The 26,839-nt window shown below is 35.3% G+C and overlaps 2 protein-coding genes across 4 annotated transcripts in view; one reads left to right on the top strand and one right to left on the bottom strand.

Annotated features, from left to right (window-relative positions):
• Window positions 1-1,738: 1,738 nt before the first annotated feature.
• Window positions 1,739-25,354, bottom strand: LOC105473266 (tetraspanin 19). Its single transcript, XM_071071350.1, has 10 exons — window positions 25,295-25,354; window positions 24,258-24,381; window positions 18,354-18,446; window positions 18,191-18,263; window positions 16,747-16,871; window positions 12,235-12,309; window positions 8,254-8,364; window positions 6,119-6,262; window positions 4,566-4,649; window positions 1,739-2,912 (listed from the first exon to the last, which is right to left on the bottom strand). Exons 3-10 carry the CDS (start codon window positions 18,417-18,419, stop codon window positions 2,844-2,846), a joined length of 747 nt encoding a protein of 248 aa, XP_070927451.1. The 5' UTR covers window positions 18,420-18,446; window positions 24,258-24,381; window positions 25,295-25,354; the 3' UTR covers window positions 1,739-2,843.
• LOC105473267 (leucine rich repeats and IQ motif containing 1) overlaps window positions 15,346-26,839 on the top strand; it is a 239,268-nt gene continuing 227,774 nt past the window's right edge. For all 3 annotated transcript variants that reach the window (XM_071071347.1, XM_071071349.1, XM_071071348.1), the window contains exon 1: window positions 15,346-15,547. In XM_071071347.1, coding sequence (XP_070927448.1) covers window positions 15,537-15,547 — 11 coding nt within the window. In that variant the 5' untranslated portion in view covers window positions 15,346-15,536. The remainder of the gene's footprint in view (window positions 15,548-26,839) is intronic.

The following is a 26,839-nucleotide window of genomic DNA, read 5'->3' as shown; positions in this document are numbered from 1 at the left end:
ACTCCTCTCTTTCATATTCCCACATTCAAACAGTGGGTAAATTCTGATGACTCCACCCCGAAATGCATACAGAATCTGATCACTTCTAAGTAACTTCACGTCTACTCTTCAGCCTAATCCACTGTCATCTATCTAGATTATTAAATAAAATCCAGTCTGTTTTCTCTGCTTCCACACTTGCACCCTTTATTTTTAACATGGCAGCTGTATTGCTATTAAAATACAAATCTGACCATGTCACTTATGAAAAATCTGCCATTTGCTTTACATCTTACTTGAGTAGAAATGAAAGTCCTGAGAGTGGCTGTTAAGTTCCGTCAAGATCTTTTACCCCTCTGAACCTTTCTCCATTCCTCCCCAGCCTCTTTACTAGGCACACTGCTTTTTTGCCTTTCTTTGAACTCAATATGCTCACAGCGCACTTGCCCCTTATTTTCTTGTCTCTATCAGTACTTTACTCAAAAGTTATTTTCTCAGTGAGGCTTTTTTTTTTTTTTGGTATATCCTTATTTAGAACTGCAATCCCCACAACCCCCCATCTCCTGCTTATTCTACTTCCTGATTTTTTCTCTATAGCACTTCCTGCCATGACATGATATCTACTTTATATTTTGTTGTTTGGTTTCCCTGACTTGACGGTAACCTTCATGAAGGCAATGTCTTTTTGTTGTTGTTGTTTTGTTTTATTTGATTCACTGCCTTTTCCCTACCACTTGGTGCAGTGCTGGACACATAGTAGTTGCTCAATAAGTAACTGCTGAATTAATGACTTTTCTTTCAGAAGTGCTCTCTGAACCTTTAAGGCAAACTGGCATTCTCTCTCTCTCGGTGTCTATAAAAATTATTACAAATATAAAATGTATTTGTTTTCTTTGTTTTCATATCTGGCTGTATGACTGGACTTCAAGTTTAACAACAGGGACAGGGACAGCTACTTACAAAGCTACTTACATGAGCCTCTTCTAAATGCAGGTTGCATGCCCCTAAAGTCAGCCCTGTATATCTTTTCCTTTTCATATCCCAATAATTAGCAATGTCACTGGTGAATATATTGTATGTTCTCCATAAATGCTTGTTGACTGAATGCATACATCCTTATCTAGAAGAATTTTAAAATATTCTACTTATATAATACCATCTCAAAATAATCCTGATTTTTGAAGCATAATTAAAAGGGAGAGCCTGAAGCAAGTTACATGTGTTTGTGTAAGTGATATAACCATTTGAAGGGAAAGTCAGAATTAGGTGTTATCTTAGGTTCTAATTCACTGTTTCACTTCTGATCCAGATTAATTTTTAGGGCTTTCCAAATGTTCTATCTCAGATTTAAAAAAAACAAGATTAAGAACAGAAGCATGATTCCGACCTAGTCTATTTTATTTTGCCAAATAAGTAGTTATTATATTCAAGGTATAAAACAGCTTCCTTCAAAACAATATTCCCTAGAATCATAAAGGTGATTGATTCAGTCAGTGGTACATACAATTTTTGAATTAACTCTATTAACTATAAATAGGCAATCTACTATATAGAGACTTTTTGATGTAAAATCAAATGACCTATAATATTTATTTGATTAACAATAGTTTGGTTTTCAATTCCTAAGAGAGAGCTTTTTGCTGTCAGTGTGTTCTTTTTTTTATTTATTTATTTATTTATTTTATTTATTTTTATTTTTTTAATTTTTATTTTTGTCAGTGTGTTCTTGTGACATACTTTAGAGAAAACAGAACTTTGACGATGAGTTTTAAACCTCAACAGAATATTTCCCAAAGAATAGAAGGTGTATCTACTTGACATATCTGAACCTAAAGAAGGTTAGATTGAGGAAAATGGTTATTGTATTTTCTTTTGTGCCGACAGTAAAAACTCCACAAGTCTCTGAAACCTTTGCTGTTCTAAATAGATGGATGAAAAGAGATACGATTGAATTTGTAAATGAGAGTGAGTTTTCTATAGGAGTTGGAGCAATGCAGGATCTTCAGTTAATCTATCTTTTCTTCATGTCCTCAAGGTCAAGACAGCCTTTTGCTATTAAGGACAACAATAATAGTATCTCACATCCGTATAGCACTTTTTACTTTTCAAAGAATTTATTTTTCTCACAGAATCATTGCTAGGAAAATAGGACAGATAGATTATTTTTATATCCTTCAGAGAGTTGTATACACATGCATTGAATAAAATTTCAGGAAAAAGAGAAGAAAAATGAGCTAGTAAAGAGTATGGGATTTCAGTATTTAGAATGGATTATTTTTACTACAGTTAAAACTGCACTGTTATTTTAATATTGTGTTATTGCCATAAAAGTATAACCAAGCCTCTAATTTTAGGTTTATTATCCACTTGCAAACATTATCAGGAAAGACAGATAAATGATTTAGTACAGATGTCAGTGTCATGAAGATTTAGTACAGACGTTAGTATCATAAAAGATTTTTCTTTGAAATGTCCTATAAAATCAGTATTATTTTCTTAAGATCTGCAAATAAAAGGTACATGATATGATTGATTACTTAATTAGTATTTTCTGAACATCATATAGGTATTTTCTCCACAAAAGAAACTCAAAACATAAGGCGATACTTTTGAATTTGGTATGTACGATTATACCCTTTAAATTCCGGTGAACTTCTGAACTGTAGAATTTAATATTTTGAAAAATAAAATTAAATAATTTCATGAATGTTTTATTATAATCAGTAATTCGGTATTAGATAATCAATAATTTGAATAGATCTGTTATTTAATAAAATTCAAAACATTTTTGGAATAAAATAATATAATGTGATTATTTTAAGAATTAACTGGTTGTTTCTTCTGAACAAATTGAAATCCAAAGGTCATGTTTCTGCATGGATTATATTCTTGATGTGTCTGAAGAAACAAACTGTTAATGAGACTTGGAAAACCTGGAAGAAAAGGGAACAAGAAGAGATCAAAATTTAATCAATGATAAGAGTAATTTATAAAGTTAACACTATATAGTCAGCAAAATTCATATTGTAAAGGGAAAAGGGATCAAAACCGGTGAGAAAATTTCAGAATAAGGTACATACAGTTGTGAATAGGAAGTCTGCAAAATGAGTCTTCAAGAATAACCCACCTGTTAGCAAGTTCATGTATAGAGGAGAATAAGGAAAAACCTTTAGGTTTTAATTACATTAGCTATCACTGAGCTAGATGCCTTGACAAACTGCTGATGGTTTTCTTGTTGTTGTTGTTGGATACCTTTCTAACTATGTCATTAAATCTACAAAACTGCTTCTTTTTGTTATAGACAATGAAAGGTGGTTTGTAAAGGGTAGAAGATAAAATGCAGTCGGGATATTATCCTCTCCATTTTTGTCTTAAAATATTCCAGCATGAACGCGATAGAGAATAAACATTTAAAAACAATGATATTAATGTGTATAAAGAATGTCTTGGTTTACTACCATTCTGAGACTAAAATTGTTACCAATTGAAGAGATGAAAACTTAGATGGGGGGCTTCATAGATCAATGCAAAGTCAAATGCAAAATCCTTATCCTATCTTTCAAAAAATGCATTATGTATTTGTTTTAGTGCCATAGTCCCCATTATAACACTATATTTGCTCTCACAGTTTCTTTGAATCCATAGGCTGCACTTATTCTTTTTTTTTTTTTTTAATTGAGACAGAGTCTTGCTGTCTCCCAGGCTGGAGTGCAGTGGCTGGATTTCGGCTCACTGCAAGCTCCGCCTCCCGGGTTCACACCATTCTCCTGCCTCAGCCTCCTAAGTAGCTGGGGCTACAGACACCCACCACCATGCCTGGCTAAGTTTTTGTATTTTTAGTAGAGACGGGGTTTCACCGTGTTAGCCAGGATGGTCTGGATCTCCTGACCTCGTGATCCGCCCACCTCGGCCTCCCAAAGTGCTGGGATTACAGGCGTGAGCCACCGCGCCCCGCCGGCTGCACTTATTCTCAATAGTCTTCACTGAGACTGGAGAATAGTGTCTTGTTTCTGAAACCTAATTCTGCAGTTGACTCCTTTAGGTCATGGAATTTGTCTATTTTTTATCTCCCTGTATATTCGACATCTACTATAGTACGTGACACACAGTAAATGCCCCCCTCCCTCCAAATACATTGAATTAATGAATATGTGAGTGAATAGTGGATCTTACTAAAGTCAAACATCTGCCTAGATTTCAGAAGTCTGCCAACTTGCAGACTGCCCAACATGATGCTCTTATTGCCAATATATGAACATATATATACATGTAAAGATATCTATACATCTATATATCTATATATGTGTGTGTGTGTATATATATAAAGAAAGATAAAAATATAAATAGGTACTAGATATCTCAAAGTAATAAAATCACTACCTCCAGGATGACCACTTACTAATAGGCTCCCCCCACCTGGCTGATTAAGGGATCACCTATACAACTCTTGGATGTAAAAAGCCTCAAAGTCCTGGCTCTATTATATGAACTGATCTGATTAGGTCTCCACCTGATTGCTCTGCAGTTTATTCTGTATAGTTTATACTTAATATTTTTCATTTTTTAACATATGAACAAAAGCTTACCTCTGAAGTTAAAAGTCCAAAGTTAATTCCAATTAAGGTTAACGCATTAACATTATACCATGTACTGATTTTATTTTCACAACCCTAAGGAAAAGAAGTTATTCACATTGACATGGAAATGGAAATGATCTTATATGTAAATCTTTACAAAAAACAAAAGGTAAACAGAGATTAGTAATTTGCCAAAGTCTAAATAGCAAGTCAATATCTAACTGGAGACTGGACTTTTAAGTCCAGAAAGCTTTGTATGGCAGCAGGACATCTCCTTTGCTAATTTTAAAGGTGCTAAGATGTTATCATGCAATTAAAATCAGAATTTTTTTACATTTTGGAAAGAGATTTTCTCTTCTGCAGACAACTGTAATTCATCAGGATAGAGTAATTTCCCCACTTACCCACTAGAAATTCCCCCAGTGGAGGCCTGAAACCACAGACAGTATCAAACCCTAAATATATTATGTTTTTTTCCTATAGAAACATATATATAATAGAGTTTAATTTATAAATTAAGCACAAGAGATTAACAACAATAACTAATAATAAAATAGAACAATTATAACAATATGCCAGCATTACTATTCTTACACTTTGGGGTCATCATTAAGTAAATTAAGGGTTCTTGAACACAGGCACTGTGATACCTCAACTGTCGTTCTGATAATGAAGATGACTACTAAGTGACTAAGGGTGGGTAGCATCCGCAGTGTGAATACACTGGACAAAGGGATGACTCATGTCCTAGGAGGGACAGGGCAGGAAGACACAAGATTTCATCATACTACCTAGAACAGTGTGCAATTTAAAACTTATGATTGTTTATTTCTGGAATTTCCCACTTAATATTTTCAATGGTTGAACTCTCAGAATGTGAAACTGCAGATAGGGGCAACTACTATATATACCACCACCTAAAATGGTTATTTCCCAAAGAGTAGATGCTTTTTTAAAAAAATGTAATGTTCCATTTATTTATGAATTAATTATGCAATTGAAACAATATATCTTAAGATTAGAATAAGCTTAATATGTAAACTTTACAAAGTATTAGCAGTTCTTGGGATAGAAACATCTAGTTATCAATGTCCCACACCTGTAAATCACAGTTGCTCCAGAGAACCCTTTACTCTTGCTTCTGCCACACTTACTTCAACCCGTCATTGCTGGGGTCCACTCCCTTCAGATTTTGCCTATCCTTTCACTCCTGGTGTTATAGCTCCCTTTCCAATCTTATGCACCAAGGCTTTGACAAAAGTGCCTCCTCTTTCTGCAGGACTTCTCAAGGAAGGCTGGGGAGAAAGACTGATGATATCCCAAGTTCCAAGAATACATAAATCATATACTTCCAGGAAGTTTATTTACTTTATGTATTATACACTGGAAATAACACTACAATTTACCTAACTACGTGTTCAACTTAGGGAAGTAGATTAGGAATGTAGCCACCATCAACAACATTACTTTTATATCAAAATTTGCTCAGAATTCTAAATTGACTTGCAAAATAAACAAACAAAATACTATACATACTTGGAGAAGACTAGATTTATCTTTACCTCGAGGTAAGTTGCATTCAATGGCTCATCACAAAACCATTTTCTTAAAGTAGACTTTGTGCAAGAACATGGCACCTGTCCTGAATTTTCTTTGTTCTTATTCTTTATCCAGTCTGTGTAATTATGTTGGCCACAACACTGTAACTAGGAAAAAGCTTGTATGAACTTTACCATAAAATGTTCAAAATGCAGTTAATTATATGAGATTAATATTGAAGTGGTTTTTGTGAAGATAACTCATTAATTTTTCCCCATGAATATGTAATGAATTAAATAAATAAGTATATTTGTGTTTATTTAATTCATTACTTTGTTTCCGCTATTATTGTTGTTAACCATAGCAAAAGATTTCTGCTCACATTAGTGACTTGTGATTGGATAGAATTATTACATCTGAATTTTATCCAGGATAGAAGATATTCTTGATATGCTTACATATAAATGATGCTTAGGGCCATAATATAAAACAATCACCTGAGACATATCTTGCTCCTAAGTATAGCAGTTCTCTTTGTATTTAAAGCATATGCAGTCATACATGTTTGGTATACCTAAAAGGAGATTCAGGGTAATATCTGCTTTTCTAGGATTAATGTGAGATGTTAACTTTCAATTTTGTATTGTGTGAAAATTACCATAAAGAACCAAAAGAGGATAGTAAAAATAGTCATAAAATGATCCAACTTTTAAGAAATGTCTCATTTGCAGTGCTGATTCTGGAATCCTATCAAGCAGAGTTAGGAGGATATGAAAGAATCAGTTTACATATTTGTCACTTAGGAAATAAGAGAAAGGTGAAGTAATTGCTTTCTAAACTTTTATGGAAAATGATAACATTAGTACTGCCTATGTTTGCAATATATACCAACAATCTTTGCACAATTCCAGGAAATGCTGATAACTAAAATAGTGATTGAGAGTTAGGTTACTGAAAGTTAGCTTAAACAAACAAATCTACGTATATTATCTCAGTTATAGTAATGGCTAGGAACTGACAGCTGGAATTTCACTAATAGTAGTGATACGATATACAGAATTGTTTCCTCATCATTTTCTGACCATAGAAAGGTTCACTCCTCTACTGTAGGTTGTAATGCAGTCTGAAAATACAACACATGTACGGATCATATACATAAGAGAAGACGACGATGAGTAAAAGTATTTGTAATTGCATTTCGGTTATCTTAAAATTTATTTCCATTATCATATGTACTAAAAGTAACTATTTTTTATGTGAGGCATATAATGTATCAGTAAAGAGTACAGAATCTAGTGTCAGATTTTGTGGGTTTGAATCTTGGCTCTGCCACTTATTAGATGTGCAATCCTCATCAAATTACTAAATTTCTCAGTTTTTCATCTATAAAATGAGGATAACAGTTCCTATGTTATAGGGTTGGGAGGATTGAATTAGCTAATATATGCAAAGCACTTACAGACAAGTCTGGGACTATGTAAATGTTTGCTATTTTTTTAATTGGGCACTTACTATATTCCAGGTGCTGATCTATTTCTGTAAACCATTTGGCCAACAATACCCTTCTCTTACCCTTCCACTGCACCTATCCGGAAAAAACCTGCACTGTGAAATAATAATCTTAAAAACATTAGCTAAAAAGTATTAGTTGCATTTATGCCCTGGATCCAGGCCTTTCTATATATTCTATATATTACTTCATTTATTCCTGCCAACCAGAGGTAGGGGTTAGTATGCTCATTTTATGAATGTGCAACTATGAGTTTAAGAGGGTTACTTGTCCAGAACCACAAAGCTACTGCACGGCAATCCTGGTATTCAGACTCAAAGGGTAACCACCATGCTGCCAGCAGATGCTACTGCTTAGACTTATCTCCCATCAGGTGCAGCAGGATAGACTACCCCAGTTGGCAAAAGACCAGCAACACTTTTCCAGGTGAAACCAAGTTAAAATGCACATCAATTAACACAGGAGTTACAAAAGGCGGATATAACTCAAGATTTGTAAGTGGGGAGAATTGCCCTTTTTGCCCAGTTTGTTTGAAAGAAATACAACAAACTCTTATTCCTCTGCCCCACCCCCTGCACTGACCTATTCTCTCTTCTGTCCCACAGTGATCAACACTGACATCTAATTTTTTAGTTAATTTCATCTTACTGTTTTCTGTAAAGCGTTCAGAATAGTCCACTTGGTTATATCTTCAGGCTTATCTTTAGATCCATACTCAGAAATGACAGAATCAATTTCGTCATGCCATAGTTGCTGAACCTGTAGAAAATTGTATTAAAAATGAAAATTTCATAGAAATGTATCCATAAAAATTTCATAGAAATTGATGGTTCCTCAAGAGTACCATCATGAAGAGATTATTCAATATTACTTTTCTGTTTTCTGTTTCTTTCTTTTTAAAATAACTTTTTAACAATTTCAGTGGGTATCAAAGCATATGGCTTTTCAATTTGTAATCTATAGGAAGACTATATTAGGCTCATTTTACGATTAAGGAAGAAGTAATGTGCTATTCTCATGCATATCTAAGGGAAATTTCTTCTCAAACTCTCAGGAAAAACACTGTAAAAGTCTTTTAAATAAGCCAAAAAAGTTTGTTGAGTGTCTTTTGAATGGACACTAGGCTTTTTCTGGCAAACTTCAACATTCCTTGATTCTGTGAAGGTCTGTACTGTACTTTTCATGATTTATAATTTGTTTTACAACTTTAGAAGTTGTTGAAAACTATGGTTATGCAAATTATACTTGGTCAGACAAATGTACATTTTTCTCGGTGAAGGTATATTTCATTCCTTCTCTCTCCAAACCTGTTTTGCATCTCTTAAGTGATGGCCTATGTAAATGTCCTCTTTGGATTCTCCTTTGAATTAATTTTTATATCGTACTGGTTCCCTCATTAATTAAGATGTCAAATAAAATAATTGACTTCTGAAATCTACTGCATATTTCCACAAAAATTATGATTTTTAAATTTTAAATATTATCCTTTTGTAATACTATCAGGCCTCAGAATACAACACTCCAAAATATAGCACCTTTGTATGCTGAGTATTTTAAGCTCAAGGAAATTGAGAAAACTGCAGAAGCAGGAAGGTCATTTTCTGACCTTCTCCTGCCTTTCTTCCATGAGGCAGGTCATAAAAGAATTCTCACTGGCCGGGTGTGGTGGCTCACACCTGTAATCCCAGCACTTTGGGAGGCTGAGGCGGGCGTATCATGAGGTCAAGAGATCGAGACAATCCTTGCAAACATGGTGAAACCCCGTCTCTACCAAAAATACAAAAACTAGTTGGGCGTGGTAGTGCATGCCTGTAGTCCCAGCTACTCGGGAGGCTGAGGCAGGAGAATCGCTTGAACTCGGGAGGCAGAGGTTGCAGTGAGCTGAGATGCACCACTGCACTCCAGCCTGGGCGACAGAGTGAGACTCCATCTCAAAAAAAAAAAAAAAAAAAAAAAAAAAAAAAAAGAATTATCTGACCCATTTTCCCTGAAGGTATAGCATAAGATCCTCATTCCAGAGTGGTCCTGTCCTATACGCAGAAGCCAAGAAGCATCTGAACAGACAGGCCTTGCTAAATTTCTCCCAGTTTATTACCATTAGATTATATGCTTTTGTCCTCCAATCACACTTTCACATAACTATCCACAAAAATAGATTTCCTTGGATCTTTGAGTCTTTATTTTTTGGTTAAGTAAATTTGTTATGCTTTTCGTTTGTTAGTTTGTCTTTTGTTATAGGGATCTCGGCCAAGAACCTTGTGATGGATGAGGTATATAACTTTTTCTCTCCTACAATACTAACACAAAAATGATCAGATTTGGATGGGGATAAACAAAACTCTGCAATTTCAAAATCAAGGTAATGCAAAGGTAGAACGATTGTTGTAGTAACTTAAGCATTTACAAATTTATATAACTTTTTATAACAAATTACTAATTTGGTCCTCAATAATACCAAAAGGTAGGAAGAAAAGATATTATTATCATTTTATGAATGGGAATACAGACACTCAGAGAATTTAATTATTTACTTTTGTTTACAAGGAGCTGAGACTTTAAATATGATCATTTGAGTACTAGTCTGATGATTTTTACTGAATTATGCTGTCTTTGACAATAAAAACTAAGTAACTGGTGGGAATATCACAATAATTATAAAAGGCATGTAAACTAAAATCTTAGTTACTTATATATCAGTATTTTAATACATTTAAGAAGATTAGAATAATGAAAAGGAGAATTTAAATCTATTTTATACTCTGTTCATTTTTATTTAGAATAAATAAAATATATAGTGCTGTTGGCAGTGTGTGGGGGGTGAAAATTATGGCCTCGTTTTGTTTCTAAAGCATTATTTGGGAGATCCAGAATGCATATAAATGACAACTTCATACATAAGTACTTTCATATGTAACCTATGTGACTAATGTATAAATAAAATTCCTTTATGCTTACTCAATTTGGTAAGCATCTATTAAAGGCCTAGTGTATCTTCCACACTGAGTTAGGTACTGTAAATGACATAAAAGATTTAGAGGCTCTTAAGAACTTAATCCAGTTTGAATGCAGAACACAAATTGATGTAAACAAAGTTGTTAGCTCTGGGGTCAGCTAATGAGTATTTGAGTCTAGGCTCTGTCATTTGGCCATGAAATACTTTAACAAGCATTTCTAATCTCAAATCCTCAGTTTTCTCTTCTATAAAGTAGGACTTATGGTGCATCTCTAGGGGTTGCTATGAGGATTAATAATACAATGGCTATAGTGTTTATCACAGTTTCTGGCACACGGTAGTTATTAATCAGTTCTTATTTCTAATATATAGAGAGATACAGGAGTCTATGCATAACATTGAAGCAAATATGGGTGACTGATAAACTATATTTACATGTTGATAGCTCTTATGTGTCATATTTATGTTCTATCATGAAGTTGAAAAGTTTGAAGATGATAGATTGGGATTTGGTGTTTTGCCAGCAAAACAGCTTTGCAAAACTTAACTGCTGCAGCCAACGTACCTTTAAAACTCCCACACACACACACACACACACACACACACACATTTTAGATGTGGAGAAAAGTAATTTTACGTCTAAATGCCAGGCCATTAACAGTAGGCACTGGATGATGAGCTGTCCAGTAAAGAATGAAGTTGGAGGCAATGGTGTCATACAGGAAAGATATTTTTTTTGAACTTTGGCCATTACAGAGGAGTATAGATAGATATAAAGAAAATGATGAACCATATAAATTAATCAAGAGATTCTTCAAGATTAATTAAGGTAAGGGAAGAGAACTCTTGAGTAGCTACTTTACTACTGAAACTTGACACATTGTCAATTAATGACAACTCTGTAAGGTAGGTAGGTATTAATTATATTTTACAGATAAGGACATAGGCTCAGAGCTGTAAATCAGGTTGCTGATCCCTAATCATATTCATATCTGTATGACTTCAAGTACATATTCATCTTACTATAGGGCAATTAATCTCCCATGATACAAGACAGACCTTGACTGAACTGAAATACTGAAATGTCTTAAAGGATGAAAAGTAACTGTAGGTTGGAACAGGTAAGTTTTGTTGACCAAAAGTTTTTCCAGGCTTATTATATGCTGTTTTGAACTAAATTTGATAAACCTAAATCTTGCTCTAATTAATTTAATCACTCATCACTCTACCTGTGGAAAATACAGGAATTATTCAGTATGTCTTGTTTAAGTGAAATTGCTAAATTTCAAATTAGTTAGAGTCTAAATTTGTTTCTTTGCAAAAATACAATACAGTGATTGGGTCAGTAGTGGTAGCCAGAGTTGGTAGGAGGAGAAGGTAAAAATTTGAACTTCTAAATCTCAGTACCACTTCCTCTTCCTCAATACTGTTTGATATTTAAAGCTACTTTCTAATTATATGCAAATGGAATTAAAGGCAAGTTCCCCTATCTACCCTTTTCAATCTGACTCCTGGCCCCTTCCTATACTCTAGTACTTTCATTGAATATTATTTTCTCCTAAAGAAATTTACCTTTGGCTTTTAATATAGGATCAATGGTCTCAATACTCTAAGGTATCCAATTTCCTTTAAACTTCAAATAACAGGATGTATTGATAAGGATTTACTTTCCATACCTCCTCTTTCTTTGTGAAGATGAATGCTGAAAGTACAACCTGAACACCAATGACCCATGTTATCAATACTGCATACTAAAACAAAAGAAAAATAGAGATGATGACTATGCTACTAATATATATTTTGTATGCTCAAATAATAGGAAAACACACACCATTGGAAATATGCAACCATAAAGTATATATGGGTATTGCTGAAGCTTCCTGCCTTCACAAATATGAATGAAATTAGGGAAATAGCAAGGCAAAGTAAAAAAACAAATGCACATTTGGGTAAGAGCAAGAGAGAAAGAAGTGTTAGTAATTAACGAGCACCTTGGTCCAATAGAGTTGTCAATGATGCCATCTTAATTCAGTTATAAAACTATTATAGGGTGAATTTAATTATCTTCACCTCACATTATTTTGCTGAAACTAAAGACTCACTAAATTTCTGATGTACTATTTAAACCCATGCAGAACGTATAACAAAAACAACTGTAATAATAAGCTTAATTCTGTATATACATTTGGGCTATTTCCTGAAAACTAAAAATACTTGTATCCAAACCAAATAAAATAATTTTTTATGTTTATTACACTGTTTAATTTTTTAAAAAATATACGGCCGCTTTAGTCTTCTTCAAAGCTATTGTCAACCTAAAAAAAGGCACAAAAAAATTATCTCTAAATATGTGGAGTTATTCAAGAATAAGAAATAAAGATTTATAGTCCAGATAGCATGAAATGGTAAACTACCAGTTCATTCTGTGAGGAGAGGGCAGAGAGAAGTATTTAGTAGCAAAATGGGTGAGATTTACATAAACTGCTTAGAAACAGAGTTTATTGGTTCTAAAGATTCAAAGCCAGAGTTGTTGCCAGTTCACTGGTAGAGATGCCATGACTGGTCAAGTGCTCTTCTAAGAACATCTCATCAGAATTACTGCAGTCCTAAGGAATATCAAGTCATAAACATTATAAAAGCAGGAGATGACTGAAGACAGTTTCCAGCTGGGAGTTTTCAGAAAGTCCTTAGAAACAGTATTTATTTCAGACACGTAGCATGAACCTCCTCTCCTTTAGACTTTCCTGGCTCTATTTTGTCTGGGTCTGACAAAAGTGATTTCCTGCTGGTATCAGCAACTTTTACACAGCACATATTAATACATAAGATTTAGAATTCAGCTGGGTGCCGTGGCTCACGGCTGTAATCCCGGCACTTTGGGAGGCTGAGGCGGGCAGATTCCTTCAGGTCAGGAGTTCAAGACCAGCCTGGCCCACATAGTAAAATCCTGTCTCTACTAAAAATACAAAAATTAGGCGGGCATGGTGGCTCGCACCTGTAATTCCAGCTACTTGGGAATCTGAGGCAGGGGAATCGCTTGAAGCTGGAAGGCGGAGGTTGCAGTGAGCCGAGATCGTGCTACTGCACTCCAGCCTAGTGACAGAGTGAGATTCCATCTCAAAAAAAAGAAAAAAGGAAAAAAAAAAAGATTTAGAATTCATAATAATTTTAAAAGTAAGCGGTCTGAGTATTTACTAGGCAAAATATAAGTACTAATGACTTACTGTATTATTTATTTACTTTTTACTTGGCCCTCACAGAGATAAAAATTATTTAATTACACATATTTTATACATTTAATACCTTAAAATATCAGACCAAAATTTTCTTCTTGGCATAAGTTATGTTTCCTAGTTTCAGAGAAAAATAATTCAGAGACAAAAACGTGCTCTTTACATCTATTTAGATGTTTAGATTTTTAACTTCTACATGCAATTATCTCACTTAATCTTATACTAATAAGGGATTGGGAACAGCAGGAAAAATTGTATGAAACCTTTTTTTTTTTTGAGATGGAGTCTGCTCTGTGGCCCAGGCTGGAGTGCAGTGAGGCAATCTCTGCTCACTGCAACCTTCGCCTTCTGGGTTCAAGCGATTCTCGTGCCTCAGCCTCCCTAGTAGCTGGGATTACCGGTGCCCACCACCACGCCAGGCTGATTTTTGTGTTTTTAGTAGAGACGGGGTTCCACCATGGTGGCTGGGCTGGTCTCCAACTACTGACCTCAGGTGATCTGCCCGCCTTGGCCTCCCAAAATTGTTGGGATTACAGGTGTGAGTCATCTTAGAGTAGGAGTATGTAAAATCACCTTTAAGACATGGAATAGCTTTTTTCTTTTTTTTGACGGAGTTTCACTCTTTTTGCCCAGGCTGGAGTGCAATGGCGCAATCTCGGCTAACTGCCACCTCCGCTTCCCGGGTTCAAGCAATTCTCCTGCTTCAGCCTCCCAAGTAGCTGGGATTACAGGTTCCTGCCACCATGCCCGGCTACTTTTTTGTATTTTTAGTAGAGACGAGGTTTCACCATGTTGGCCAGGATGGTCTCGATCTCTTGACCTTGTGATCCACCCGCCTCGGCCTCCCAAAATGCTGGGATTACAGGCGTGAACCACCGCGCCCGGTCCAAGACATGGAATAGCTTTTAGGCATGTAATATTTGCCCATAAGTTGACTGTGTGAATTAACTTGGTTCAGAGAAAAATAGATTCATCAGAAAAATATTGATAAATTCAGAGAGTGCCACAATGGCCAAATTAGCAGTACCCTTCCATGGAATGTCTAGAAGGAATGGTGGTATCTTGGTTCCAGGCCCTAATCTGTCAGATCCTATGTTCATGTATATCCTTATGATGGTATCTATTAGGCTTTCTCATTTAGATGCCATTAATATTTGAATTATATGAGGCAGAAACTTAGGAAATGTTTGTTTTTCTCCCTCTACTTTCCCCCTTCCTTTCCTATCCTCTACCCCCTACATTGTAACATTGTATAAGTAGTAGACTCTGCATTTCCTTTGCCTACATGGAAATTTGTGACAAGAAGAAAAAATCAAGATTTTCTTGCAAGCCATTTCTGTCCTGGTTTTTATATCCCAAATCTGAAGCTCAGTGAAGAAAATTATGCTAAGGATCCTGGAAAGAGAGAAAGATAAGATTTGAGAAGAAAGGGTTGGCCTTGGAGGAGAATAAGAGGAGAGAGTAAAGTCTCTTCTTAGACTAAAAAGATTTTAAGGTGGAATCTGGATGTCTGTGGGTTTCCAGAGCAACAGCATAGTCCTTGGAATCCTGGCACTGCCCTGGTAATGTGGTAGAACCCCAGAGGGAAATCAGGGTCCATATCTAAAGTGCCTGTGCCAGGGTAATATTCAAATAATAGTAGAAATTACTATTAATAGGCAGCAACTGATTCCTATGCTAGGTGTACCTCCTAATTGCTGTGTCACTAGGGAGGCTCACGGTCTCAGGGAAGGAAGACTGAAGGAATGGAACTGAGGTACTGGTTATTTACCAATATTTCACAAAAGGGTTTCACTGGTATGCCTGTACTGGTAAATACTGGATGAATAGCAGCCCTACCTTTGCCACCCATGCCTTTTAAAGAGCAGAGTGGGTACACCTGAAGGGACCTTGTGACCCGGGAAAGTGAGTGTGTTTGTGGTAGGTGGCGTAGACTGGTAACTAGTGTCCAGGGTGACCACCCAGATGTTCAGTGCTCCATAAAAGTTCAGTGTCTCTGCATTCTTCCTGGTAAGGGAAAATGTCAGCAGCTGAACTTCCTATCCGCTTGGCTGCAAATTAAAATCAATTTGATTTAGAGAAAAATGTAAAGGCTATATTTCATCTGAGTATGTGAATTGGGATCCATAACTGCCACATGTATGGTCATTGGCTCATGTCCAGGTCAGTACTCTGGAATATAATTTGTCTTTTCACATTACAAGCCTTGAGAGAAATAGTGCACAAGCCAGATGCTACAGTCTGCCTCTTTCAGTAATTATAGTTCTCTTTTAAAAATAACAATTTGTGATCTCAGTTGTAAGTTACCTTTCATGGCAATGATAGACACTATTATTAAAGAGGGGAGGAAAAGACTGGGGCAAGGGTTGAAAAAGTAACTGCTGGTTACTGTGCTCACTCAGTAGCTGGGTGGCAGGATCAATCGAACTCCAAACCTCAGCATCATGCAATATACCCATGTAATAAACTTTCACGTGTACCCTGAATATACAATAAAAGTTGAAATTATAACAAAATACATACATACGTAAGTTACCTTTCTTTGTGCCATGCCCACAAAGATAAAAATGTGCTGACTATAGATCATGTTTCTTTTACCCTGGTAAGCTACATTGCTCATTGACTTAAATGCACTTTATTCTAATTCTAGCCTTCGGATTCTTAAGTTTGGTGAATCGTAGTTCACCCTAGGAGACAGAGAGTCCTATTGACTCTGTGTTGAAAAGTAAATGTCCGAATGTGCTGAGGTACAGATTCGGTTCATAGAAAACTCACTAAGAAAGTCCTTTCTGGAAAAGTGACTTTGTTGGAGGGAGGAGGGTGTGCTTCATTTGAATTGCTCTAAGGACATACTCTACGGCAGTGCCATGGTAATGTAAATCACTATTCATTTGTGTAACTTAGATACTTAAAAATCTGAGATAAAAATTCAAGCTATTGATGTGAAATACGTACCACAATTAGAAGCCATCTGATTTCGTTGTGAATTCCTATATAACCCAATAGACAAAAAAGAACAGTAGAAGACCCCATTCCAATCAAAATTTGAGAAATAGATACTATGAAGTGATTATTTTCATCTGTGAAAAGAACAAAATTACTTATTATGAAGTGGTATTTTTATATGAAGTGGTATTTTATTTTCTATTTAACAATAATTACAGCAACCAAAAGTTTTTCTGAGCAGCTGTTGCCAGACCACCAGGATTCTCTCTCTATCCCTGTCTCTCTTTCTCTCTTTCTCCGTCTCTCAATTTTTGACCTCATGTACCAGCTCTTACTTTTAGAAACAACCCTTCTTCCTTTTCTGACATGAAGAGAATTTCTTAAATTTCAGATATCTTTACCCTTATCCTCCTTGTCTTTTATGACAGAAGAAAATTTTTTCTAAGATTTCATCTATGTCTAATGTATATTCAAACATTCATGTGTTCATTCATTCATCAAAAATCTTTAGAACCTAATATGTGTGAGTTAGATGTATACACCCTGAATTTATTGCTAATATGAGCCTTTTCAAACTATATTTTAGTTTTTCCCATCTAGACTGTGAGCCCTCAGTGCTAGATATTATATATATTTATCCAGTCAACAGGCTGCCTGTTGAATGCTTGGTGCTGTGGCACAAACAGCAGAACAGTAAATGCTCAACAAATAATTGTTTTAAAAAAGAAGGATGGATAAATGAATTAAATATGTGGGAGGTGTTATGGGAGAACAGTGTAGGCAGTGGTGTGCTGGAGTGAGCTTGTATTGGCTCATAAAAGCCAATTGTGGTATTTTCAGGAAATCTGCAAACCAACTGAATTCACTTTGACACCTTGAAATTGGCCATTGAGGAACTGCTTCTATCATGTCAATCATGCACTATATACATTAAAACATTGTAAACTACAGTATGGTTTAAAAGTATAGTGCTAGTTACAATTAAAACAATGAGAAGAGAAAAGAGAAACCATCTTCCCCCTAAAATCTCCCAGTGTTCTTCTTCTCAGTTTAAGGAGTCACTACAAGTTATATCTTCTACCTATGCATTGAATTCTCACAATTTTTATAGTGATCAGATCAGAGTAATTAGCATATCCATTCATCTCAAATACGTATCATTTTTGTGTGTTGGGAATAATCAATATTCTTCTAGCTATTTGTGACTGTGTAATACATTATTGTTAACTACAGTCATCCTACAGTAGTATAGAACACTAGAACTTTTTTCTTCTATCTAGCGGTGATTTTGTATCCTTTAACAAATCTCTGCAACTGATGAAGACTTTCAGAGGGAATGCTAGACGACACTTGATAAATTCCAGAGAAATACTGCCACCTGCTGAATAAATTGTGTATACAACTGTTTAAAATGGAATGTCTGTTTCACTAAGAGATAAACAAGAATACATACCAAAAGCTGTTAAAAAATTATTTCTATCTAATAAAAGCCATGCACCAAATCCCATGAATAAAAGTCCAAGAACCTAAAAAAAGAAAGTCAATGCTTATTTTTTTTGTAATTGCCTATACAATAGATTACATTTTCTTTACTATGTAATTATGAAGAGCCTTACCATGAAAGCTCCATTAATGAGATTAAGAAAGTACTTAAGAATTATTGTTTTGTTATTTCTTAACATTCTTTTTCTTCCAAGATATTGATGATTCTGAAAAGACAACCATAACTTTTTTATAAACATTCTACACAATAACTTTAAATATTTCGCCCTACTTATGTTCTATGTTTGCACATTTTTCTTCTCAAATCAGTTATCAGTATAACATACTCCCATCTCTAAATGAAAGGACATATTGAAGGTATCTTGAAACTGTACATTGTCTGCATTTTTTTTTACTAGAGAGTATCTGTACTTAAAATAATAAATATATATCTGCAATGCTTTTTCTAGGCAATCAAGACTAAGAAGACAGTTGTATAACAAGTCAAGCAGCCTTACTGAACTTCTTGCAGTTTCAGAAAGCATAAGATATTTTGTTTTCAGTTTTATTGTATTTTTAAATGTTTATTTTAATCCTAACCATTAGATGACCAGGAAATTTTCCAGTCTTAATATACCTTGTTCCCCTGGCTGGCAAGTTTTCCTCACTTCTGCATGCCCCTTCTCAGAATAATATTAGCTTCTCACTGAGGTGTTGGTTTGGGGATCTTTATCTTTTTTTTTTTTTTTTTTTTTTTGAGAGAGAGTCTCGCTCTGTCGCCCAGGCTGGAGTGCAGTGGCCGGATCTCAGCTCACTGCAAGCTCCGCCTCCCGGGTTTACGCCATTCTCCCGCCTCAGCCTCCCGAGTAGCTGGGACTACAGGCGCCCGCCACTTCGCCCGGCTAGTTTTTTGTATTTTTTTTTTAGTAGAGACGGGGTTTCACCGTGTTATCCAGGACGGTCTTGATCTCCTGACCTCGTGATCCGCCCGTCTCGGCCTCCCAAAGTGCTGGGATTACAGGCTTGAGCCACCGCGCCCGGCCAGGGGATCTTTATCTTAAGCCAATTTGTTGCCTTTCAAATTTCTCATTGACCTGTCTTCTTCCCCACAGAGAGTCAGGGATATTTAAGTGGCGAGAGTATGTCTTATATACCAATATAACCTCCAGATTTAGCACACAGTAGGTACTTGATATATATTTGTTGAACACATGAATGGATACATGAATTAAATTACTTAATCTATAATTTAATTTAGTATGCAGTATATATATTTAAAAAACTTATATATAAAGTAGCTTTCATTAAAACTTATTTTCCAGATAGCCAATTTTCCTAAAACTTTCATGGAAAAATCAATACTTACTCCACTGGTTTTTGGTGCTGTTTAGTAGAGATGAAAGTTTCAAATCTAATCTTGACTATGTTCCCAGATTTTCTCTTTTCTCTTCTCATTGTTTTAATTCTAACTAGCATTATAGTTTTAAACATACTGTAGTTTACAATGTTTTAATATATATAGTGCATGATTGACATAATAGAAGCAGATTTAATAAGATTATTTTAAAGCTATTTGTCTGTCCCTAATTAGGCAGAAACCAATTTGTCGAACTGAAGGATGCTTTGAAAAGTGGAAAAATAAGAGATGTCTACATTAGTCTAGTAGTACCTCCCTACTTTATTATAAACCATCTTCCTCCTAAAATCTCCCGGTGTTCTTCTTCTCTGTTTAAGGAGACACTACAGGTTATATCTTCTACCTATGCTTTGAATTGTCTTGCTGTCATTTGGTTTTTCTACTTTGCATCCTATTGTCTTATTCCTTCATTCCTCTAATGCCTGGCATGTTTTGATGGTACACTCAGTTGGAAAGACTGCCTGATTTTTATTTCAGTTTATTTCAAAGATGCTATAAATCTACATTTTTGGTTCCAATTCTATTGACTGTCACATGTGGAAAGCTCTCTCACAGCCTGAACAAGAAGATAGGCACAAGGTCTTGGCCCCTGTCTGTGAACAAGAAATAGAATGGAGACTAATGAACCAGAAAGCTCTGTAGTAACTCTGATGTGAAATGTTGAAGGCATGGACTTGAGTGTTGATGTGGTAATAGTTAGCATGTTAGGCAGGGTCAAGCTGCAACGCTTTATCAAAGGACCCAAATACAGAAATAAACTTTTATTTATCTCTTAGTTCAAAGTAGGTGATGGGTTCGCTTCTAGGAAATCATTTTAGAAACTTGGAGCTAACTCTGGCCTATTCAACATGTGGCTTCCAAATTGGCCCCAGGTGCCATCTTTTATAGCTCACAGAAAGGAAAGGGGATAAGTAAACTCAGGCAGGCATCTTTTAAGCAAATGAGGTTGAAGTTGTACACTTCTCTTCTGTTTATATTCCACCAGCACAGACTTGGTCCCACAGCAATACTCAACTTCAGTTGAAGGCAACCATGTACCCAGGATAAAGAAAAGAAAATAGATAGGGTGGTGAGGGCCAAACAAAATGCCCACCTGTCAGAAAAGGCCAATTACAAAAGATAATTAGGAAAAAAAGAGAGCTTGGATTAAACTTTAATATGCTTTACTGTGGAAAAGAATCAAAGACAATCAGGAAGATTCCTGTTCATTAGGATGGGAAAATAAAAGAATAATGGTAATCACTAGAAATTTAAAATTTAAAAATTGGGGAAAATGGTTTAGAAGAAAAATTCATAAAATTCAATATTTCATGATAGAATTTGAAGTGGTAAAGGATATCTGCCAGTTATGTCTCATAAGCACTGTGAATGGAGTACAGATAAATGGGTAGCATAGCTGTACAGACTTGAAAGTCATTTATAGAGAACCAATTTCATGGGTGTGAATGAAGAGAAGATACATTGTCTATAGATGGAAATGGGCAGAGGTTTGATGGTAGAGAGTGAAATGATACAATTAAGAATTTGGAATTTTTAAAGCCGACTTTTATAGAAGTCAAAAGGGATGAGAACTTAGTAAGCTCAAAGGTAGGCAACGTGGTAAGGAAGATGTTTATGGTAATTTCAAAACTGTGGTTCAAGGTTTACCAAGTTAAAACACAACAAACTGTGCATCCAAGCAACGATTCAAAGAAGCCTATGACTATGTTTACAAAGAATGGTAAAATGAGATGGTCATGTGTTGGCTTTTTCAGCCATAAGCTCCACATACTGGAAACAACGTCAATGAGAATAATGATGTGCCAACACAAAGATACACAATAACTTAAGTGTAGTTCTTATTTAAATATTTGTAGTGTGAAAGGTCTATATTTTCTTTTGCTATAAACAAAGAATTTGTTTCTAACCTAATTAAATAAGGTCCAGGAGTGGCATTTATTTTGTTCAGTTCCTGACTAGTTAATTGACGTTGAAAGTTCAACAGCAGAGATGCTATAGGAATGGACAACTTACAATAATTAATCTATTTATAAGTGTTATTTTTTACTAGTTTAATAAACTCTAATTACTTCTTGTTATTGTTTTTATGTTCTAAGTTCCAACAGATGGGAACACACAAATGAACAAGAGAAGGTCAAAGAGTCAAATATTAAAACCTGCGGCTGACCCTGAATTATGTGTTGAGGTGGAAACAGGAAATAAGGAAATAGGAAAGTTTCATAGAGAAGATGATTTTGAGATGACTCTTGAAGGAGGATTAAGGTCTTAGACAAAAAAGGGAGAGAAACAGGAAATATTCAAGACGGGGGGACACTATGTTCACAAACTTTACAATGAGGTGTAAGGAGGCATGGATCAGAGTGGCAAGAGATGAGAGACAAAGCTAAAGAAGTAGACTCAGTAGAGATTGTGACAAATCTTGTATGCTTTACTAAAGATTTTTTTTTTTTTTTTCCTGAAGGTAATAGGGAGCCATAATTCTGGGCTCAATGTGGAAGCCAAATTAGAAAAGACACTTAAGATAGGGGGATCATTTATAAAGTTAATGCACTAATTCACAACAGAAAAATGTGGTCTAAACTGCAAAATGGCTATGGAAATGGAAACAGTATCACAATACGAGAGATGTAGTAGGAAGTAGAATCGCCAGCACTGGGATAACCAAAGAATCAAAGATGGAATTTAAGTCTGTAGAAACTATGTAATCAAACTCTGAACAGTATCTCATATTCTACAATGTTTCATTTAAATTGATTCCCTTTATCATCGATATTTTGCAAATGCTATTATCCCCAATATCACCAACGAGGAGAGAAAGAATCAGGAATGCAAAATTACTTGCTAAAGATCGCTCAGTTAATAAATGGCAGAGATGAGATTTAAATCCATAGATATAAACCACCCTCTCAGTAACTTTCCCAAGCCCCAGTGTCATCATCTGTAAATGCAGATTACAATTGTACACGCCTCAAAGGAACGTTGTGAAAATCAGATGAGATTGCCGGGCGCGGTGGCTGGCGCCTGTAATCCCAGCACTTTGGGAGGTCGAGGCGGGAGGGTAACGAGGTAATCGAGACCTTTCTGGCCAACAGGGTGAAACCCAGTCTCTACTAAAAGTACATGGGCATGGTGGCGGGTGCCTGTAGTCCCAGCTACTCGGGGGGCTGAGGCAGGAGAATGGTTTGAACCCAGGGGCCGGAGCTTGCAGTGAGCCGAGATCACGCCACTGCACTCCAGCCTGGCCACAGAGCGAGACTCCGTAAAAAAAAAAAAAAAGAAAAGAAAAAGAAAGAAAGAAAGAGAGAGAGAGAGAGAGAGAGAGAGAGAAAGAAAATTAGATGAGATTATGTTTGTAAAGCACTTAGTCCAGTGCCTGGCTAGATGTTAGTTATCTCATTATATCATATGGTTAGAATCTTGTTATATCATATCTCAGTATAGAAATACTAAGATTATACAAGAGTCATGCATGTGAGGATGGGCAATGGGATGGAAACTGTGGAAAAGTGATAAATTCTCACTTTTCTGTGAAGTGGTGGTCACTGACACCAGCTGGGAGGGAGCACAAAGAGAGTTAGAATCCGAAGGCTTGAGACACACTTTAAGTGGAACAAGATAATGAGAGGTCTAAGAATACAATATGTGGTACTATGAGCTACATAGTAAAGTAGTTTTACTCAATACTCACCATGCCTCAAGAAAATAAAACAAAGAAATACAGGCTATGCAGCTATTTTGAACACAACAATGATATTCTGGGATAAAAATTATATCACTGCCATATGAAGAATAAAGCAGTTGTTGAAAAATGCTATTAAACTAAAATGATTTCATTACTCAATATTTTCAAAGGAATTATTAGTCTTGTGAGATAACAAAGAACAAACACTTATCTCTTATTCTTTCATTCTCTCAACAAATATTTATTATGTACTCTCTAAAGGAAATATGCATTGTTGAGCCAATATGCTATAAATCAACCACACCTACAATTTTTTATAAAAATTTAAATGAAATGAAGTTAACAGGTTCAAAAGAAACAAAAGTCTACTCAGGTTAAAGGGTCATAGGCAAACTAACATACTCAATCCGAAGTTACCATTTCTAGGAATAATGCAGTTTAAATGGACTTCTGCTAAATACTACATGGTTGATAAACAATAGTGCCAAGTTAAATTTACTTATAATCTACAAATGTTTTAGATAATTGCTGCCTTTTGTTTTTGATTAGTAATATTCTAGTGAAATTATGACTAGTTGATAAAGTTGTCTTTTCTTCCAAAGTAAAAAATTGCATGGCAATATAAGAGATCTATCACTATGAATTAATTTATCTTCAGAAAAACTTAGTGTTTTTCTTTTTTGCTGTCAATATTTGACAAAGTAAGTTTTGAGAAGGAAAGGAACTAAGGCACTATTTCAAAAATTATTTGATTATGAAAACTAGTTATTCAAAATTAATTTTGAAATTGATTATTAAAGGATTTCTATTTTTTAGAAGTATGGATACTTTTGTAATCAAAAATAAAACTAATCTTAAGATTCTTACATGTGAACTTCAACACAATATGAAAGTCTATCTTAAATGAAGAGTCTGAGGTTCCAACACAGTAGCTCATACCTATAATCCCAGTGCTTTGGAAGGCCAAAGTGGGAGGATCACTTGAATCCAGGAGTTGGAGGCTACAGTGAGCTATAATTGTACCACTGCACTCCAGTCTGGGCAATAGAGGGAGACCCTGTCTCTAAAAAAAAGACAACAAAACATAGATAATTTCAATAGTCTATGAATTGGCAATAAAACCAAACTTAAAAAAAAAGAACAAATTCCATTTGAGCACGGACTTTGATAATGAAAATGCTCTGGATTTAATTAGACCTGAAACCAAGTGTAGTTTAAATTATCTTTCCTGAAAAGGACACTAACATGTGTGCTTTTAATATGAAAGTCTATTAACTTCTCACTTTATATTATTAGTTCTAATGTTGATGCAATTCAAGTTTATTGTTACCAGGAAATGTAGTCTATTTTTTTTTTTTTTCCAGAGGCTCAATGAAATATTTGCTTTTAGCTTATTTTATAGCAGATACCTTTTACAATTATGGCTACTTCCTTTTAGAATTTAATGCCTTGTTTGCAAACTTTAAAAGAAAATTAAAGTCAAGAATATGTTATTAATTAAAATATTATTTTGTACCCTATATATTTGCTCCACATTAAATAGCATGATATAAACTTAGAAATTAAGGTTTTATATTGAAATACTGTCTGCCAATAGTTTTACAGTAAAATAACTCCAGAAAATAATTTTTCAAATTTTTCACCCACATCCTTTCAGTTAAGAGGTTTTTGATGGGCATTGATTGATTTTTTTTTTCTTTTCTTTTTTTTCTTTTTAAAAAAACTGTTGTCATGTAAGGCAAACAACTTATTGACTTCTCTTCCATACTCCTAGGTCCCACAAATCACTGTTCAGGATTAAGGTTTTGTGGAATGAACACCTTATACATGGGCAAATCACCAGATTGAAATATAAATATATGTAGCTCAGAAACAATTTAAACAATTTAAAAGTGAGGTTACATCTACTTGGGTAATTATAACAAAATTTCATTTTATTAAATATTTTCCGAAAGTATTTAAATATTAAAATCTACCTGTAAAAAAATGTAAGCTCTTCATCCAGTCCCTGAAATGCTGCGTTCGTTTCAATTTAGAATCCAGATGTTTTTGTCCTTCTGGAGCACCTGTAGGGAAAAACCGGACTCTCTTCCTTGGGATTGGCTGTTGCCATGGATACGCTTTGTGTAGAGTCTATGGGCGCTGTCTTACAACCAAGCCCAGGAATCTTGCTGCTGAGGGGTGAGCCGGGGCCTCAAGGCAGGGATTCCTGTTGGGGGAGGTGAGACAGCTGTGGGAACTCAGGTCGAGCCGGGACACTCTCTGCCTGGCCAGACTTCCAGGAAAGGGAGAGACCGCGGGTCGGGAGATGGCTGTGCGGCTCTAAGAAGCTCGAGGCTCCCTTGGGGAGCTCATTCAAAACTTAAAGAGATGCTTTGGCTAGATAGGGACATTCGATGGTTAGTCACTCACTGCTCCCCACAAACCATTCTTTCCTTCCTTCCTGCCCTTCTTGTCTCCCTCCTTTCCACCCATTCTTTTTCTGTCCTTCTTTCTTTCTTTCTTTCTTTCTTTTTTTTGGTAATATATAATTTATATGAACCTTATAAAGTAGATTTCTCTCCTTTTTCTTTACAGGGGTTGAAGGTTGGAGTTCCTTAAGCTTTTCTACTTTTGACAGCTTTAGTGAACTCCAAACGATTCGTTATCAAGTTAGAGCACTTTAATGCAGCCTATTTACACTGAGACCCATCTGTGACTGCACGTCATATACAGTAACCACTAACTACAGGTGGCTACTGAGGACTTGAAATGCAGCTAATCCTGAGATATGCTGCAGGTGTAAAACACACAACAGATTTCTAAGAATTACTGTCCAAAGAAAGAATATAAACTCTTTGCCATGATATTAATAATTAATTTTGTGATTACACGTTGAAATATTTTGGATATGTTGGGTTAAATAAAATATATTGTAAAAATTAACTGTACTTGATTCTCTTTTGTTTTTAAAAAGTTGCTAATAGAAAATTTAAACTTGCGTAAGTGCTCAAATACGTAATTGGACAGGGGTGATCTAATGAGCTAGTAGACGAATAGAGAGGGTCATGGTAAAGGAAATGACTCTTACCTCCACCATACTCTCCTGCCTCTCTTTCTACGTAAAGTTTATTATACCTGTGCATTTTGCTTTGTAGGCATAGAAAAAAAAATATAACTTTCCTTCTAATAAAGCCTTTTAAATGCACTTTGAGTTCCATTGCAGGATAATATTTTGCCCTGGTTCTGTTTGGAGTTTCATTTCATTTGTTTTCCTTTTCTTTTCTTTCTTTCTTATTTTATTTTATTTTTTATTTTTGAGTGAGTGAGGGAGAAGGTTGTCGGTAGAGTTGATTTTGAGATGATTGAATAGAGTGAAAGGAGTAATTAACGAAAGGGAAAGAGGATGGAAAGAAGGAATGAAGAAAAGAACAAGAAGATAGGTGGGAAGGTCAGGCTCTTGAGGAAAGAAAAAAAAATAAGTTTAAAGTAGTGTCACGAAAAATAAAACGATAGCTGACTAGTATGTTTTCAAACCTTTT

Source organism: Macaca nemestrina, chromosome 10, assembly GCF_043159975.1.
Source record: "Macaca nemestrina isolate mMacNem1 chromosome 10, mMacNem.hap1, whole genome shotgun sequence".
NCBI lineage: Eukaryota > Metazoa > Chordata > Mammalia > Primates > Cercopithecidae > Macaca > Macaca nemestrina.
Note: the sequence above shows the minus strand (reverse complement) of the source record. Positions and strands in the feature narration are given on the sequence as shown.

What these genes read in the sequence shown, in the direction of transcription:
- LOC105473266 (XM_071071350.1), bottom strand. Translation starts at nt 18,419, where the DNA reads ATGTTAAGAAATAACAAAACAATAATTCTTAAGTACTTTCTTAATCTC. An exon ending in TCTTCACAAAGAAAGAGGAG is followed by an intron (nt 8,365 to 12,234) that starts GTATGGAAAGTA and finishes AATTTTCTACAG; the next exon opens with GTTCAGCAACTATGGCATGA. An exon ending in TGAACGCTTTACAGAAAACA is followed by an intron (nt 6,263 to 8,253) that starts GTAAGATGAAAT and finishes GCTTTTTCCTAG; the next exon opens with TTACAGTGTTGTGGCCAACA.